Below are 20329 nucleotides of genomic sequence, written 5' to 3'. Positions count from 1 at the left end.
AATGTATACTCCTACCTTTTACAAAAATGACGTGCTATTACTAAAACACTGGCAGCGCTATACTTAACTAACCCACTGAATATAAATCAATGAAGCATACTGTATGATCTCCAGGGAGTTTGTGTCACGGGTTGAACTTGGATGTGTGTTGGTGTCACGGGTTGACCGTGGATGTGTGTTGGTGTCACGGGTTGACCGTGGATGTGTGTTGGTGTCACGGGTTGACCGTGGATGTGTGTTGGTGTCACGGGTTGACCGTGGATGTGTGTTGGTGTCACGGGTTGACCGTGGATGTGTGTTGGTGTCACGGGTTGACCGTGGATGTGTGTTGGTGTCACGGGTTGACCGTGGATGTGTGTTGGTGTCACGGGTTGACCGTGGATGTGTGTTGGTGTCACGGGTTGACCGTGGATGTGTGTTGGTGTCACGGGTTGACCGTGGATGTGTGTGGTGTCACGGGTTGACCGTGGATGTGTGTTGGTGTCACGGGTTGACCGTGGATGTGTGTTGGTGTCACGGGTTGACCGTGGATGTGTGTGGTGTCACGGGTTGACCGTGGATGTGTGTTGGTGTCACGGGTTGACCGTGGATGTGTGTTGGTGTCACGGGTTGATCGTGGATGTGTGTTGGTGTCACGGGTTGAACGTAGATGTGTGTTGGTGTCACGGGTTGACCGTGGATGTGTGCTGGTGTCACGGGTTGACCGTGGATGTGTGTTGGTGTCACGGGTTGACCGTGGTTCGCAGATTTGTTTCTCAGGTTTGATGTTGTTGTTGCAGGATATCATCCTGTACAGCATCAATGGACCTGGTAGCGATCTGTTCCTCATGCACCCGCTCACAGGAGAAGTCTTTCTAAGGACAGATCTAAAAGAAACCACAAGCATGAGATACCAGGTACATAACTCTACGCTGGGGTTACAGTCATCAGGAAGTCGTCTTCCTTCTTACTGTCAGATCTGTAAGAGACCACAAGTTGACCACCCACCGTGACCTGGCGTCCTATCTTCACCCCTGCCTGGAAGGGAGTATTCATATCAACCATTTACATCATCAACGATTCGCATGTGCATATCAATCATTCAGCTGTGTACACAAACCATTTACTGTTGTATACAGGCCTGAATACAACAATTTACCCGAGTATGTCAACCATTCACCTGTGTATATCATTGGCCCTTTAACTTTCACCTTCATCGTCAGCCATTTTTCTGAGTATATTAATCATTCAACTGTATATATACCATTAAAAAGGTAGGGGATATTCCATTTTGCGAGCATACCACTAGCTAATGCCAATGCATATGAGAAAAGTAATATATATCCATACAGACGAAACATTTCCAAAGGAATCGAATAAATTGTCACATTTTCCTTAATTTCTCTTCATCATCTGTTTCCTCCTTGGCTTCATCATTGGCATTTTATCAATCTTGTAAAGCCAATATCCCCTACTTTTATGGGATGGTATATATCGACCATTCAGGTTTGTATGTCAACCATTCACCTTCGTATTTCAGCTATGCATATCATTCACCTTTGTATATCAACCCTTTACGTGAGTATATCAACCGTTCACCTGTGTATACCAACCGTTCACCTGTGTATTTCATTACCTCACCTGTGTATATCAAACGTCCACCTGTGTATACAATTCATCTACCTGTGTATATCAACCATTCACATATTTATTATAACGATTGACTTGTGCATATCAAACATTCAGCTGTGTCCATTAAACACCTATATCTGGCTACATTCAAAATATGCAAGACTCGGTCAATCGTTCACACGTGTATAGCAACAATATGCCTATGATATATATCTGTCTACAGACTATCAACACATACGTCTTTGACTATCATTCGCCAAGATGTGCAAAACCGTTTTGAACGTACGTCTACACACAATGAATAGTCTAGACTTGCACAAGTCTCTAAGCTAATAATTAATAGTTTAAATAAGTTCTAATAACATATAAATATCCCTCTAACAGACTGGCGTGCTTGTACTGTCTGCATATCTGGACTTGCCCCTTTTAGGGGTAGAATTACTATACATATAAGGACTTAGCCTTCAATACAGCCTTGTTATTCTTATGTATTTCCTTATGTGAAAATGACCATTGGGACTTACCTTCCATATTAACGGGGTTCCACTGTGAATGTGACTGTTCTCTATTCTGCAGTTGAGTCTACACGCCCGCAGCGTGGGTACTGAAGAGCCAGATCCGATGGGGACTCTCACTGTTAACATTGTTCGAGACACCAGTGCGCCTTTCTTTGTTGGAACTCCTTACATGGCAACCATCAGATTCTCAGCATCGGTGAATGACACTGTGAGGCGCGTGGTCGCACAGGATCCCGATTTAAACGTACGTTTACCTTGTGTGTGAAATAGATTAGTGTTATGGAATTAACATACTTTTGTTTGCACAGAGACAATGTCATTCTAGGTGATAGCTGACCTTGATCAGGGAAATCGAAGTCTATGTTTCAGGATTGGTTGGTTTGTTGTTTAACGCCGCACGCAGCAATATTCCAGCTTTATGACGGCGGTCTGTAAATAATCCAGTCTGGGCCAGACAATCCAGTGACCAACATCATGAGCATCGATCTACGCAACTGGTATACGATGACATGTGTCAACCAAGTCAAACAAACAGCTCGGGTTAACACAGCTTTGAACAGAATTCCAGTTATTTCCTGGCGTATCAGTTTGATCTGTGAAGAAAGCCCGAAGTGATGCAGGTTTCAGGAGTTGACGGCCTGTGTGGAACTTACTAGCACGTAAATGTATGGTGTTGGCAAACCGGGATTCGAACCTGCTCACAAAGTGGCCCCCAAGTACACAACCCTGCATAAGCCTTTTTGTTTCAGGGAGTTCTGTCATACGATATTGGAGGACTGCAATTCAAGGACAAGTTTGCTATTAACACTCAAACAGGGGAGATCACCGTGGTCGGAAACCTGCCACGTGACACAGAAACCTACAGGGTACGTGCCAGTCATGACTAAACTATTACTCGTGTGTCACGACAAGAGAGTGGAAGTAGATTTGTATAGCCTGGCTAGTTGTGGACAAGAGGTCAAAAGGATGATATGAAACCCACGGGTATACAGACTACTGTTTATAGTGTGATTAATATTAAGGCTAATTGAAGCCCTTTTGAACAACCGACTGCACATTGGACGTGTAACGAAAAACACGATACGTACACCACTGTTGAATTAAAAGATATATAATTAACATATTGTCATGAGTGCTCAATATGCATGCATACTATTTTGTGAGAGTTTAGTTCCTATTCACGCTGATATCATATGTCATTTGCTGAAGAATATTGTCTGTATTGTGCAGTTGATCGTGGTCGCATACGACAGTCGCTACCCAGAAAACAAGGCAACAGCGACTGTTACGATCAACGTGAACGTCAACCCCAATACACCAGTCTGTCAACCATCCTCCATTCGAACAACCTTAACCGTAAACGCCACCCCAGGCGACGTCATCGCTGACGTCAATGCAACGGATGCTGATGGGGTAAGATTGTTCAGTATATATAGTAAAACCAGCTGAAGAAACTGATAATACAGTGTTCCGGGTTTTTTCAAACAATCTAAAACTAGTCGCCCCTTGATCGCTGTACTGACCTCGAGCACCTGTCGCGTCGCGTATGACGTTCGTGATGCGTTTACGATGCTTCGCTTGATGTTTGCGGTGCTTTCGCGTGATGTTCGCGATGCATTCGCTTGATGGTTGCGTGATGGTCGCGATCAAGGGGACGATAAAGGTGCTTTATTCAACGTCACTACTCCTCTGGTGTTCATCTGTTATATACCTGCTCGGGGGAGCGGACTTGAATATCCCCATCTGTAAAGAAATGATATACATGTACATCTACCTGTTGCTCGTTGCTACTGTATACCTACACCATATAATGCAATTTCAGGATGACGTCACCTATACCTACGCCAATAGTGACAGAGAAATCAATGATCAGTTTTATCTTGACTCGACAAACGGGAAGCTGTTCCTCAGGCGTGCCTTCACGAATACCAGGACGTCATACACATTCTCAGTGCGTGCAGCTGACCAGTACGGCAAGTTTTGTGTTGCACCCGTGTCCGTTTCCGTTCTGTCCGACACACCACCAACGTTCACCAATAGCCCTAGTACAGTAACCATTTCGGAAAACAGTCAACCAGGGGAATCAGTTGTCACGGTGACTGCACAAGACAGGGACTTGAAGGTAAACGTATCCTTATCTTTTTATCCTCGTTATTTTCTTTGAGACGAAATTTTACATAAGACGTCAAAAAACACGTATATTTTGTAGCTGTTATTGTTTTGTGACAATGCGTTTTTCAAACAACATGACACTTTGTTAACAATTTCTGTACTGGTTGTAGTGACGTTAAAAAGCTCCTTTTAGCCCTTTCGTTAGGTGAATTCTCATTAAGGATATTAATATCTCCTGAACATAAATTTTAGGGATCTTGAGTATGTTTCTGGATGTTTTTATTAAACTTCACGACAATGAATACGCCTAAATATTCATGATCCTTATAGTTTAGTGTTTAGGATCAATACGTGGTGGTATGATTACACAAGACTGGTTTGATGTACAAGGAGAAAAATATAACGAGAAGCCCAATGGGGTTAATGTGAGAGAAGCCAAATAGATACCATGAATGCATAAAACATGGGGCAGAGGTTGTTGTCAAATAGCTGACTCTTGAACAAAATCAATATGACAATCAACTGTCCATTTTAGGTTACTTATAGGCGTAAAACACAATAGAATACAAGCTTTGTAGATACATCTCGATGTCGTAATCCTTAAAGACATATTGTAATGTTGATCGGTTGGTGACAATGGCTTCCTCTTATGCATTCTTTATTCGTCTACATAAATTAACGTTTGTATTTTACCAGTAAGAACCTTGTATGAGCGTTGTATATTGAGCTTGCCCAATGAATCCACACTGATGGACTTGATGCAGATCTTTTTTGCGTATATAATAAAAGACCGAATTTTTTCATTTGAAATCTTAAAAGCAGACTTACGATTCCAGAGTCTCCAGCGCTACGACTGCTTTGTGAAACTACAAACTTTGTATAAATGCAAAATGACGTCATATTGTACTGTCTAACAGGGTTCTCTTGCATACGAGATAACGGGACAACTCAGCGCGCCCGCGTTCTTTGAAGTGGGAAGAAATACAGGCTTGATCAAACTTAAATCCTCCTTGAAGAATTCTTTAGAGTCGAGATTCACGGTAAGTGGTACCGGTATTTACATACAAGCTGACAAAGTTTACGTTTATCTTTGTATCGTTGTATCCATTGAATACAAAACACATTGTAGTTATGTATTCAACTCCAGATATGTCAAAGCATATATAACGAACTAGAAATTATATATACAAGCAGTAATAACTTTTTTCTCGTTCGACTTTATGAGTACAACGTGTCAGGGCTTGTTCTGGCCCCATCATCAGGTAAAACTGATTTACATACGATTATTATATGATTATGATTATGATTTACAGTTTTACCTGGTGATGGGGTCAGAACAAGCCCTGAAACGTTGTACTCAAGAATAAAAAGAAGATGTAACCCAGAAAAAATCTCTATGTTCATCAAATATCATCTTCTAAAATGCCAATCAAGCCTCTATCTGAATAATGTTCTCGATTCGTATTTATTGTAATTCTTATTACAATTTTTCGCGTTCTTTGGACTTGTGGCAGCGACTGATTATAAGATAAACAGTTTATATGACGAGGCGGTACGTTTTAGGTTCGAGTCGGCGGTGTTGGAATATTGGGGGGTCGGCAATAAAATTAGAAGGATCGGTCAGGCGATGAGAAACACAAAAAATAAAAATGCTGCGCTAATCTTGGTTTAGATAATCCTTGGTCTTCAATCCACGTGAGCACTCGAGGTTAATTCCACGATGCCATGGAACTTGGTCAAATCAAGCCGACACGTTAGATAGAAACTGGAACATTGATTCAAGCAGCCTTAAAACACCCGACTCACTCACTTTACCCGCAGATTCTGGTGACAGTGTTCGACACAGCGGCTCCCACAGTGGTCACTACAGGGACGGTGCAGGTCAACGTCATCCGGAACGTAAACGGACCAGTCTGGTCGTCGTCTTCATATAGTGCAACCATAACGGAAATAACCCCTGGAGGCAGCGACATCTTGAACACCACAGCCGTGGATAACGACGGCGTAAGATGATGATGTGTTTTCGATCTTAATGTGTTGACATCAACGGTTTGTAAAGCCCATTTCTGGTATCCCCCACCATGATATTTGGAAGTATTGATAAAACGGCTTAATCCCGAATTCACTCACTCACTTAAATCAGTAAAGGTTCGAATTTGTTTGTGGGGATATGTGTATTGGTCTATTCAAAATAGTTAAAACTAAAATTAACTAAAATTCAAAATATTGATACAGGTACTTATAAATATCTGTTTTGGTCGTATCGAATCCAGTCAGAAGACGTCGCTTTATGGCTCGAATCATGACCATGTGACGTTGAATTTGAACTCACTCACTCACTCATGAGCATCCTGTTTAACTCATGTTTTATTTATCGGTATCTTCTATTAAAACAGGACAGCATAAGGTATGAATTTGTCAGAGGATCGAACACAGAATATTTCCGAATCGACGTGGACACTGGCACCATTAGCCTGCGGAGTTCCCTGACCGCCGATACAACTGGACGTCAAGTATACATAGTGAGTACAACTTGGTATTGTACTTACATGTTGGTAGTTATAAGTTCATCTAGATTTAAAAATGAGTGAGAAGTGATAGTCTTATCTTGCCTTATGCCACAGTATTTGTTTGTTTGTTGTTTTACGCCGCACTCAGCAACATTCCAGCTATATGGCGGCGGTCTGTAATTATCGCGCTTGGACCAGAAAATCCAGTGAACAACATCACGAACATCGATCTACGCAATTGGGATACGATGACATGTGTCAACCAGGTCCCCGTTTCACAAAGCTCTCGTAAGCCCTAAGATCTCGTAGCTTTTCTCAGCATTCGTACTCACTATGTTACAGTACAGGTCGAATGCTACGAGAAAGTTACGACAGAGCTTTGTGAAACGGGCCCTGGTCGGCAAGCTGTGACAACCCGATCCCTTTAGTCGTCTTTTACGACAAGCATAGGTTTCTCAAGATCAATTCTGACCCTGATCTTCGCGGGTGGTGTCAACAGTGATACGACGTGACACCAGTATTGGTTTTGCAGTCGTCATTGGAATATCCTTTCTAAATGAATATTATAAATGATTATGTCAATATGTTATTTTTTTCATAACATCACAAATGGGTAGAGTGGGTGACATATTCACTACATGCATGTCTCATGTGGAGTTTGGTAACTCGCTTAGATGATATAATACATAAATTGATATAGAATATTGTAGATTGTTAATGTCCGAATATCAGAGGTTTTCAGTGGTGGTTAATCTTCCAGCTTCCAATAATTGCCCGAGACCAGAGAGCTCTTGAGAGAAGTACCACCGCCACTGCCACCATCAACGTCCGTCGGGACAGCCAGCCCCCTGTATTCATAAACTCCCCGTATTCCTCGACTATGGCAGAGTCGCCCCCTGTCAATACTATCATCATCGCTGTATCCGCTACTGACAGAGATTTACAGGCAAGAACAATCTTATCACCATATTGTCTTCGCATGATATTGTTTTCTTCATAAACAAAACATCCCATGTTATAGGCTGTGTAGCTCAATGGTTTCGTGTTAATCTTTTTACAACATATAAAAAGCTGAGGAGTTTCGCGTTAATCATTTCACGTCATTGAAAAAGCTGTTGTTCCGTGTTAATCCTTTTACTAAGTTCTTTAGCTTTAATCCTTTTACAACACGTAAAAAGCTGATTAGTTCAGTTTTTACCACATGCTTTTAAAAACCCAGTAGAATCGCGTTTTGACTTTTACAACAAAAACATACATTTTTCAAGATATTTTATAATAATAAATACTTTGTTTTCTTTATAAATGTATCATATTTTCCCATGCATACTACTGTCTTCAGGGTAAGATGCAGTATGAGCTGACGGGCGACGATGTTGCAACGTCGTTCTTCCGCGTTACGCCTGACCGCGGACAGATTGTTGTCCACAGAGATCTTAAGCTGGATAACTCAATGTCCTATACTGTAAGTGTTATCCGTGCAAACTGTATTTGTTGCACATCTGTCGAAATCTAATCATGTCTGCAGCGAATATTTAATCTACAGCTACTGATATTTTGTGCACATAATTTTTAAATCGAAATGTTGTTGGCCTCAAGGACATTGCTATTGGTAATGTATGGTTGTTGTTTGACTTTGCTCTCAGCTATTTGAGGACGGCCTGTAAGTAATAGAGCCTGGAGCAGGTAATCCAGTGATTGACATCATGAGCATCGATAGAAGCAGTTTGAAAACGACGATATGCATCCTCCAAAACCTGTTAGTAGCCTCTTACAGCATGACCTTCAACACATTTATGAAGTATATAATATAGGAACATATTCCGGCTATATACGTGTGTGTGCGTGCGTGCGAGGTATGTTTACAGTCAGGCATAGCAGTACATTTATGCGAGGAGCATTTGATGATAAGAATTTGTTGATCTATATACATACAACATCAGTCACAAAAAATATTCAAAAGTACACACCGTTATACAACAGTTTACATACAGTTGAATATAGTATACCTGACCCACTCTAAATTATACATTACCCGAGTGGGCATGCCACATAGTTGACATCATATATTTGCAGCAGTCGAACAGTGGGAATATCTAAGATATACACACAGGTATGACATTATCGAATTACCCTCATAGACGTACAGGTATTGCCAATGGAAATAGCATAATTATAGTCAAGATTTGACAAGACAGTAAAGTTTCTTACCTGAGTGAGTAAATGTACCAACTTGATAACAGTGTTAGCATATACACCAACACGTCGCATCTATTGCATTTAAGAAGTTGTCTATCCGTAAACAATGTTCCTCTTCATCATACCACCCTCTTAATGGCACTTAAAGAAGGTTGGTTTGTCAGACAGCTGCAGGATGACCTGTGTCTGTTGACCATATTTATACCTATTCCAGCTCCTACGTTGCAGATAATCTCATTACCTGATTAGCCGGACGATACAGTTGTTATTGTGAACTAGCATGTCCATTTACCGTATATCTACAACGTCGTGCTTCCGGTATACGGTAAATGTATTTCTATAATATATCAATCTTATTTATCTAACCTCACACATAAATGTTGTTTTCTGATTGGCCGAGCGCTCTTCTATTATTTTCAGTGTATCCCGCTTACAAGCTAGTAGCATTTTTTCTATGTTACCCACTCGGAATGCCGAACTGTGGGAATTCATTTGGTACTTCGTGTTAGTAATTCTTTATCTCGAATAATTGAGTCACGTATGACGTACGTAAATTACCGATGTTTTCGATTGCAAATCGATTGAAGAGAGATCATTCTATGTTTGTTTTTCTTGTCTGCTAGATTCTATATCATCTGAAAATCTAGTATTGGCTAATTGCCTAACTCTGGTAGTCCTTATTATGATCCGATACCCGAGATTCAAACAGTTCCACATTCACATTGAACGATGTTCGGTAGGATAAATACGTTGTTCAGCATCAGGGAACATAAACAAACATAGAGGGTACATCGACCATGTCCCCCTCCTGACCAGTTAACAACCTATAATGTACGGTGTCCTCCCATTTGCGAGAACTCCCAGTTGTGAGACACATTAATTAATGGTTCAGTGCACACAGGTGGTGCTTCCCAATCCCTACGATGAAAGTGGGAACAGCCCTGTTGCTGAAGTGTACCCACAGGAGGCATAGTTCATTAATGAGACACAGAAGACATTGTTCATTGAAGAGCATTTATTGTTTTCCTACTGTCGTGTCTATTATTCACCAAATATAATTATGTCACACTTCTAATTCCCCTAACGGCATACGGTTCTGTACTTGCACTATGAAGGCATGGATACTGTTATAAATCTGTATATATGCAGTATGTCTTACATAATTCCAGATTACGTTAAAAGCATACGATTCGGCGTATCCTGCCAACGCTGCAACGACAACGGTGATGGTTTTCTTAGAACGGAATGCCAACATACCCGTCCCTTCCCAACCCTTGTACTCTGCACGTATCCCAGAGAACACCCCTCCAGGAACATCGCTGCTCACTGTCACCGGCGTGGATGCGGACGGGGTGAGTGTGCCTGGTTTGTCTCCCTGAAATGGTGAGTGTGTCAGTACGGGATAGCATGGACGGGGTGAGTGTGACTGGGTACCCGGTGTTCTAACTGAACGTACCTGCCGTGATTGAACGACGTATCCGTTAATATTCAAGCGAGACCGGGATCTGAGAATAATTGTGTCTGGACCAAGCAATCGGGTGATTGATATTATGAGCATCGATCTCAGCCAAAATCCGCTCCCGTTAGTTGCCTGTTATGACAAGAATAGGCCCCTGGGGATAACTGTTAGAAATAGGAATCAAGGGTTATGTTCATTCATTAGAACACTTCGGATACAACGCATGGCTAATAATGGTGGGTCATGTATACTGTTGTACTTATAATACTACAGTGTTGAGCGTTTCGTTACCTTCATGTAATGTAGACTATGGTGAGAGTCTGGCGTGCCTTTCATATTCTGCAGAGTCTGTAAGACTTCAAGATAGGTATCTTTGTGGCATATAAAAAAAGATTACTTAATTTTGAATGGACACTCACGTGTATTTGAAACTGCAATTTCAAATGTATGGTTTAATATTGTAAAATACTTTTTGCGTATAAGTGACCGAGAATGTAAAATGTTTAAGTATGTATTTTTATATAAATGGTGATGAAATTTGTGTTGGTAAGTGAGTTCAAGAATGCATGCGTAAAGGTGTTCAGGTATGTGTGGTTAAGTAAAGCGTGATCAATGTCGTATGGGTACATGTGTTCACGTATGCGTCAATGTGGTCAGGTAAGTATGGGTATGTTGTCAGACATGTTCGCTTCAATGCGAAGTATGTATGGATTAGGTTGAATCATCCGTTCTTCTTTCTCCCCTTTTGCATGCAATGTTATATTTACAGGATACCCTATCGTACAGGATTGTACGAAGTGAGAATGCTACCCAAGAATACTTCAGGATAGACGAGAAGACCGGAGTGTTGACAGTAGGGGGCGATCTTACCTCCCCGCTAGTTCCGTCAACGGTAAGGTGATGCCGAGGTCTGCTGTATCCTCTGATACCAACAATGATTAGTTGATCAGATGTGTTTTCGTAAATGATTAGAATTTATTTTGACAATTACAACTTTTAGTAAAAACATTTTAAAGACGATTACATTAAAAAATGTCAAATACAACAGCTCTTTCGATTGTCGTGCAGTTTGTTGCGATGTTGCTTTCAATACGTGGACCCTAACTCTGAGTGAGTGAGTTGAATTTAACGTTGACCTGTGAGTTGACAGTGAGTCCGGATTCAGTTGTATCGCAACTTTACAACGACGGAGCTGAACTAATAAGTTGGTACTTGTTCACGGGATCTGAATCGGTACGAATAGACGATCAGCGTATCCTTTCACAATCAAGAAACGCAACTCTGCACAACGATTACCACTAGCGCTAAGAGTGAGTGATCATGGTTTTACGCCGCTTTTAGCAACATCACGGCAAAGGACACCGGATATGGGCTTCACACATTGTACCTTAGCACTAAGAATGTTCAGACTTGTGTGTAGCTGTAGCGAAAGGCTGGAGGTGAGCAAGAGGGTTCAGGTTACAATCGTTGTTAGTGTTGGAGAACACGTATGGCCCAGTCGTCAAAGACGTCGATACCCGCTGTGGTGTACCAGGAGCCAGTGTGGTGCGTTCGAATCCCAGCTTATGTTTGTAGGTATTTCAGCACTATTACCAAGCTAATGCGGTTTCTTAGTATTCAGTAGTGTACATTATGGTATTTTTACATTACAGGTGATGGTTAGGATCTCTGACGACGGAGTGCCACAGAAATACTCGGTTGCCTCCGTGAGGGTGACCTTAATCAGAGATTCATCTTCCCCGCGCTTCATTAACACGCCTTACTCAGCCAACCTCGTCGACACTGTCGCCGTCAACACCACCGTCATCATCGTAGCAGCGACTGACGGGGATCTCTTGGTGAGATTATATGTGTCAAATATATTGATAAATAAATACTATAGTCCCAAAACTCCATATACCGTAAAATCCTGTTTCCTAATCGTAATAGGTAGCTATACCCCGGCATCGTCTCAGGAAGCCCATCTCGTATTCATGGTAACTGTTAGTTAGTCCTCAGAAAGTGTCTACCTATGTCTCTTTTCATCCACCCCAACATCCTGTTTCCGTCCGTCCAATTTCCACATATTTTACCTTTAGCGTCCCCCGTGTTTTCTTTCGTTTTGAGAGTTTAGTGTTTTTTCTCAGCGCGTGACATGTATTTATATGCCTAAGGTTTTTTTCTGTTCTTCCGAGAGAACCTGATCTTCTTTAGAAATGCAATGAACATATGTAATATATATCTGTAACTGTTACAACGTAACGTGTTTCTTCAGGGATCTATGAAATACAAGATAAAAGAAGACAGTTTGGCAAATGTCTTTTTCTGGGTCGACGCTGACACAGGGGTAGTGTACACAAGGAGACGCCTAACACTCACCAATCTGGACAGGTTTGATGTACGTACATGACGTAATATATTGATGATGATGATGATGATGATGATGATGATGATGATGATGATGATGATGATGTTGGCGCTTTAACCACTAGGCTACCCAACCGCCCCGTATATCCTCTGGGACAATCCATACATTGGAATCAATACAAAGGAAAACGGTGTCTTGCTGCTTTCAACATTGTTTTAGTTATATCATCTCGAGTAATATTCTGTAGTGATTTTATGTGGTGTAAGTTGACAAAGCTTTTGCCATGGCAACTGACTTAGTGTAAGTTGATGAAGATATTGCCATGTCAACTGACCTTGGTGTAAGTTGACGATGATATTGCCATGTCAACTGACTTTGGTGTAAGTTGACGATGACATTGCCATGGCAACTGACCTTGATGTAAGTTGACGATGATATTGCCATGTCAACTGACCTTGGTTTAAGTTGATGAAGCTATTCTCATGTCAACTGACCTTGGTGTAAGTTGATGAAGATATTGCCATGGCAACAGACCTTGGTGTAAGTTGATGAAGATATTGCCATGGCAACTGACCTTGGTGTAAGTTGATGAATATATTGCCATGTCAACTGACCTTATCATACACACCATCGTATTTACGTTCAGACTAGGATTCGAACCCATGACCTGTAATGAACAGAGAACTGCTAGCGTAAATTTGTTAACTTCTATTGAAGGTGTCTCAACCTGAGGATGAGCATCCGTATCGCCATCAACATAACTTCAGTGTTTCAGAGCTTTACAGGTTACCATATTTCTTCAAAAGGTTGAGGTGATGTCCCATGACTCGGCGTTCCCGGGCAATATTGCAACTACCGAGGTTGCTGTCAGCATCACCAATACCCAGGCCAACGACAACACTAACGGCCCAGTCTTCAGCGCGTCCGACTACGCTGTCACCGTGTACGAGTACGTTGACTGCGGCACCTCCATCCTCCGTGTCACCGCCACAGATGCTGATGGGGTAAATTGAATATGAGTGTGTGAGTGAGTTGAGCTTTTCGCCGCTTTATACCAGCAGTATCGCGGTAGGGACACATGAAATGGTCTTCAAATATTGTACCCATGTGGGAATCGAACACTGGCCATCGACGTGACGACCGAACGCTTTAACCACATGGCGACCCCATCGCTCTTGATGTGGGAGAAAGCACGAAATTATGACATAGTCATAGTCTTAGACATTTATCACTTGGAGATCCCTACAATTGAATATCGAATAAAGAGTGACACCTTAGGAACCCTCACCTCTTGAAAGCTGTATCCAACGCGATTTTACTTAATTTTACTTGATTTGGATAAACAGAAATAGATCGCACAGATTGCTGGTTTCATGACTTCCATGCTACCTACACGGTATGATGTTTATTCTCCTTAGGTATATTCACCAAGTGGGTACCAGGAAGGATGAGCTGGAAATGTAACTTCTAGTTATTTTCAGACATCTTAGGTGTGTGTGTGGGAGAGGGTGGGGTGGGGGTGGAGAAATCGAGTGTGGTCTGATCCATTGTGGCTCTAAAATAGCGTATCACTTCAATATCTAGTCTAATTACTTGTTTAAACAGATCACATTTGAAGACCACTTGTTGTCAGGAATTGTACCTATACCAGGTTTGTTTATCATACCCATGATACCCATGTTTCCACCCTCTAGGACGCCGTTCAGTACCGGATCATCCACAGACCTGGCGACCCGTCATTGGTGAACATCGACCCCGCAAACGGCGACATCTATGTTCGGCAGTCACTGGCCACGTTTGAAGAGAACACATACATGGTACGATCCCGTCATGTTTCTTCGTCTCGATTGTACTGGTTGTTATAGTTCATAGTGAGTGAGTGAGTTCAGTTTTACGCCGCTTTTAGCGGGGGACACCAGTAATGGGCTTCACACATTGTACCCATGTGGGGAATCGAACCCGAGTCTTCGGCGTGACGAACGAACGCTTTAACCACTAGGCTACCCCACCGCCCAATGTATAGTTCATAAGTGCACAGATATGTTACAGTTGATACCATCAGTCATGAGTGCTCATGAGTACCGTTACACTACTTCTCATGATGGCGTGACACCAATGTCTACTTCATCTTCTCACTGTCCTCTTCTGTGCAACCTCGTCATAGAAATCGAGAGAAGAGAGAAATATTCTCAAGCACTACGTTAAACCCAATTTCACCTCACCTCACCTCACCTCTTCTGTGCAACCATTTCTAAATTTGATTTCTAAAATATTTCGTAAAATCTATTTTCCATAAATGACCTTATAGATCATCTATATCTCATGTGTTTCTCTTCATGGGTAACAATAGTGTGCCAAGATCCCACAACATGCTGTTTCTGTGTTATCAGAGGCGGTTCTAGTGGCTAGCATATCAAACGGTACCTTTACGTGTCACCACAATGCTTAAGCCCAATATGAAGCAGATTCCAAGAGTTTAGGAATCCAATTTAAATGGAATTATTTGTTACTATCAAAATTATATTTTCTGGGACTAATCGTTAGTCTTTGTCCGGGTTCGAACTGGTCTTCAGCAACACTCTTAACGTAAGAGGCTAACGGGCTCGGGTGGTCAGACTTGCTGACTTGGTTAATACATGTCATCGTACCCCATTTTCGTAAATCGATGCTCATGGTGTCAATCACTGGATTGTCTGACCCAGACTCGATTATTTACAGACCACCGTCATAAGGCTGACATATTGTTATCTCAAGTGTCAAACAACCGAATACCCATGACGGTAACGTTTTTTTGATAATATTACACATTTATCTCCTTCACAGATATGCCAATTTGTCTCAAACTTGCAAAGGAAGGCTACAATGGGATTCCTGGAGTATTTCATTTACGTGTTGATAAGCAAACATTGTTTCAACTGTCTCAACAGGGGACGAAAAGCCGTTGTAAACAAGTCTGTATATTTTATATATAACGATGCACTTTTTACTAGTTCACGGTAGAAGCGACTGACCAAAGGCGCGCTCCCAGGACATCCCGAGTCGTTGTCAACGTCAATATAGAACAGGACGTCCCCATCCTCATTGCCAACCTGCCGTCGACTGTCACAGTCAACGAAAGCATGGCTGTCGGTGAGAGCGTCTACACCATGCAAGCCATTGATCGTAATGGTGTGGTAAGAACATTTTGTTTGTTTGTTTGTTTTGTGTGCGTGTCTTTTTGTGTGTGCGTGTGCGTGTGCTTGCGTGGTCTGCTGGTATCATCGCTAACAGATAGTGAATGAGTGAGTTTTACGCCGCTATTAACACTATTCCAGCAATATCACGGCAGGGGACAGAAATGGGCTTCAAACTTTGTACCCATGTGGGAAATCGAATCCGGGTCTCCGGCGTGACGAGCAAACACTTTGACCACTAGGCTACCCCACCGCCCCTCTGTTGATTCGTACACACGTACTTCTGACAGCAGTAATCGTACATTGGTAGCTTTCTATTTAGACAATGGTCAGTGTCCAAAACACTTCTACTTGTAGCATTAGTGTGTATATTAACATTGTAGGTTGACTATCAATTGATTTATTGCAATGTTAATAATTCAGACATGTCCATTTGTTTTGGGGTTTTTTGTTTGATTTTGTTTAGCTTTGGCTGGAATCGGGTAAGCTCACCATTTTTGTGTATTTGTTCGTAGGGATCCGTGCGGTATGAAGTTGTGGGTGACATCATCGCCGTGCAGTATTTCAACGTCACTGACACCGGCGACGTGATTGTTGCAGCGTCTCTCCGCGACATCAAAACACAGACGTTTACGGTAATTGGAACTGTATAGGACTTCAGTCGACACGATTGGGAATTCACAGTGACAAATATTGATGTCTGTGTGTGTCTTAATGTCATAATTCAGGATTATAAACATCATTGTCACACATGCATATGACAATGACGCTAATAACCTATTGAAATATAACAATGAACCTACGACTGAGATTCTTCAATCATTTTCAGTTTAAATTAATTCGCATTTTCGTCGCTGATTTATAATATAGGCTTATAGACGTTAATACATATTCCAACAGCTTCAGATAAACGCATGGAAAACCAACAGCTCCGCCAATGTGCCCAAAGTGCAGGGTACGCTGAACGTCAACGTCAGAATCAACGGCAACGCCCCAGTGTTTACCAATGACCCCTACAGTGTCACCATTTCGCCTGACCTGCAGATTGGGGAGGAGATTACTGCAGTAAATGCTTTTGACTGGGACAGGGTTAGTTTCTGCAGGATTCTGTTCTTAATAATTGAAACATCCTTCCAGTATTAGTATATATTCTTGTTTATGTATCAAGGTTAAATTCACTTATTACTATTTCCATTTTGTTTCATACATATTAAGTTTATTTAATATAATTTTGATCATGTCATTATTATTAATGCAGTTTGGATAGTTTTGTGTCGTTTTGTTTTTCATGAATTATGTTTTGCGAGGAAATGAATATTCTAATAATGACCAACTAACTACTTGTTAACTACTGAGCTATCGTACTCGTTATGAAGGGCTAGCAAGTTGGTAGTATGGCTGTTCAGACTTAGTCTTTTGTTACGATTCACTTATTGATTTATTTAGTAATATAGTAATATAACAGCCGAAACAAAGCAGTAGCCAGTTTGTCCTTGTTCTATACGCCAACATTTTACACCTTTAGATGTTATCACTGAGACTTGTATTTGAACATTCTGAAAAAAAATATATTCATGGCTTCTTGGAATTGGATTGATTAAAACCGCGTTAAAAATAACTTCGTCATACCTGGAAACATCATCTACGTCTTTCACTGTTTTCCTGAAAACCATCAATAGTAGGTGCTATAGTTCATCTTTACAGATTAGCTACAATAATGTGAAGGAATTGGGTGTTCTTTAACTTTTTTCGAGTAGTATATTTCCAGCTCGACGTCATTCTAATCAGCTCGAAGCACTTTCATACCCAGTTCGGTATATACTAATTGCATAATTCACACGAACACAAGGATGGGTTTTCACAGTGATTGATGACTTATATTGGTCGTCACGCTGTTCGGTTCCTACACAACCCCACCTCACTCTCTATTGTGTAACCCTTTTCTTATGTCCCCCGTGAACATATCGTTGGAATATTCTAAAAGCGGCGTAAAACCATACTCACTTGTGTTGGACGTTGGCTTTTTCTGAGGTTAGTGTATCTGTACTCTATTTGTCAGGACAACGTCACGTACAGCTTAGACGGCGGTAGCGACTACCTCTACATCCATCCTGTAACCGGCTCCGTAATATTGACGAAGTCCCTCACGAACGTCAACATTTCACAGATTGTGGTAAGCATTTTATACAACATACACTTAACATGCTGTCATCCCACAAATTTGAACTTTATCACTGGGTTGTCTGGCCCAGACTCGATTATTTCCTGGAATATTACTAATTCGGCGTTGAACAACAAATTAAACAAATAACCTATTTATATGCATGTCCCTTTTCGTATGATGAATTGTAATGACTATTGATGGTTTTCAGACCACGGTGAAAGCTGTAGACCGGATGCTGTTTCCAAGGGCAACGACCACAGTGTTGACAGTAAACATTCGGTCAAATGTCATTTACCCTGAGTTTGGCTCAACACCTTATGATATATCTATACCGGATACTATGGCTGTGCAGTCGTCAGTGTTCACTGTGTATGCCATAGATAACGATCTAAAGGTGAGACCCGCATGGACAAGGTAGTACACGATATAATAAACACAGGTATGAATCTGATTTAATGAACGTTACTTTACCTAATTGGCATTGCTGTAAGTTATCTCTTTACGCTATCTGCAATAATTCCGTTGGCGTTAAAGCCTATTGCATGATTATTTATCCAATATATGTCCACATGCTTCCCATGGATCATTATGAGATGTTATGTTTTCTTGAGCCGAGCAGAGATTTGTACCTCATTAAACAAGAGTCATCAGAAGATGACAAATCCCCCCACAGATTTAAAAGAACAAATCATCTGACAGTTACTTAAAGTCCAACTTGAAGTTTTTTAGACTAAGCCCAAATTGTTTCCATGAAAATAATGAAAAAACATGCCAAAAATCTGTATAGCAAATATACAGATATATAAAATAACAAAAGGCACCACTTCAAGATCTGTTTGATATATTTGTCTTGTAGAAAGATAGTGAACGGTTTTCGAGTTGTGCTCCGGAAACGAAGCCCACCCCCACCATTTGAGATTTGAGAGTCCAAATCGTTTCCATGGAAACCGAAAAAAATAAAAATGACAACGATCCTTAAATAGCAAAAGGCACAGTTTAGGTTCTGTTTTAGATTACGGAAGCACGGATAGACAGATGAGGCGTCGTTTATATCGACCCGCATTACATGCCGGGGGTGAAAAGGATGCAAACATGTTACTATTAAAAATTCACCGAGTGTTTACTCTTGAGACTTGAGGAAGTGGTGTCTGTGATGTCCAGTTTCGTATAAGTGGAACAATTCGCATTAATCTGAAACTTGACCTTGTTAAATATATTTTGGTATTATTGTTAAAATTACAAAAATCATTGATGCTTTTTGTTTTTATTTAACAAACATTTGTTAACACTGTCAGTAAGATTGCTAAAAGGAGGTTCGAAGCTCAAAACCTTCCCCTAGCGACCTTGCTGAATCTCGAGACGAAGATTGATGATGGTGTATAGTATTGAATAGCTTTATAGAAAACAACGTACATGTGATTGTATTCCTCACAGGGTCAGCTCATGTATGACGTGACCGGAGTGTACCCGGCGCCCTACTTCTTCAGCCTAAGTCCTTTTGGTCGTATTACCTTGATCAGGTCACTGACAACAGATACCTTCCCATCTAGTCGATATGACGTGAGTACCGTTGTAACTACATCATTTCAAGGCGTGCTTCCCTCTGTGGGCTCAAACTACGCCGATAAACAATATCTTTACCATTGTCGTGGACGATAAGTAAGTTTTAACATTTTAAAGTTCACAATATAAAGTGTATCGTTCACGTGTTTAACATACTCATTATTTTATACCCAGTAAACTATGGTTATAACGAACTCACAGAGCTCTCGTAAGCCTAAGATCTCGTCACTTTCATCGTAGCTTTCCTACCTCCTATACTGTAACATTGACTTACGATAGTCGTAGCGCTACGAGAGCTTTGTGAAACGGGGCCCAGCTTAGCTCTCTTAGTGCTAAGACTGTCGTAAGTGTCATAAATTAACATTAACTTACGACTATCTTAGCGCTAAGAGAGCTTCGAAAATCTCGGCCCAGAGCCCCGTTCCAAAAGCGATCGTAGCATTACGACAGTCGTAAGTTTATGTTAAAGTATGGGAGTTACGATCATCGTAGCACTATGACAGTCGTAAGTCTATGTTAAAGTATGGGAGTTACGATCAACTTAGCACAACGATCGTTTTGTGGAACAGGGCCCAGGTACTTTAGTCCTTTAGCTTACTTTATATATTATTTGGTTTATTTCGCCTGAAATTAATGCCACGATTCTGCTGCCAAAAAAAAACGTTCCCCATATTCG

At 41.2% G+C, this 20329-nt stretch overlaps 1 protein-coding gene across 1 annotated transcript in view; it reads left to right on the top strand.

Annotated features, from left to right (window-relative positions):
- Positions 1-20329, top strand: part of LOC124270629 (protocadherin Fat 4-like) — an 84850-nt gene that overhangs the window by 39330 nt on the left and 25191 nt on the right. The window contains exons 32-53 of the mRNA XM_046705665.1: positions 780-896; positions 2188-2373; positions 2879-2995; positions 3360-3542; positions 3952-4251; positions 5159-5281; positions 6063-6245; positions 6638-6763; positions 7512-7697; positions 8091-8213; positions 10117-10299; positions 11176-11298; positions 12059-12244; positions 12661-12783; positions 13560-13757; positions 14448-14570; positions 15744-15926; positions 16442-16561; positions 16827-17015; positions 17986-18099; positions 18299-18484; positions 19525-19650. Of these exons, the coding sequence (XP_046561621.1) occupies positions 780-896; positions 2188-2373; positions 2879-2995; positions 3360-3542; positions 3952-4251; positions 5159-5281; positions 6063-6245; positions 6638-6763; positions 7512-7697; positions 8091-8213; positions 10117-10299; positions 11176-11298; positions 12059-12244; positions 12661-12783; positions 13560-13757; positions 14448-14570; positions 15744-15926; positions 16442-16561; positions 16827-17015; positions 17986-18099; positions 18299-18484; positions 19525-19650 (3498 nt within the window). The remainder of the gene's footprint in view (positions 1-779; positions 897-2187; positions 2374-2878; positions 2996-3359; positions 3543-3951; positions 4252-5158; positions 5282-6062; positions 6246-6637; positions 6764-7511; positions 7698-8090; positions 8214-10116; positions 10300-11175; positions 11299-12058; positions 12245-12660; positions 12784-13559; positions 13758-14447; positions 14571-15743; positions 15927-16441; positions 16562-16826; positions 17016-17985; positions 18100-18298; positions 18485-19524; positions 19651-20329) is intronic.

Source organism: Haliotis rubra, unplaced genomic scaffold (genome assembly GCF_003918875.1).
Source record: "Haliotis rubra isolate DU_JTF1 unplaced genomic scaffold, ASM391887v1 Scf153, whole genome shotgun sequence".
In the NCBI taxonomy this organism is placed as follows: Eukaryota; Metazoa; Mollusca; class Gastropoda; order Lepetellida; family Haliotidae; genus Haliotis; species Haliotis rubra.
Note: the sequence above shows the minus strand (reverse complement) of the source record. Positions and strands in the feature narration are given on the sequence as shown.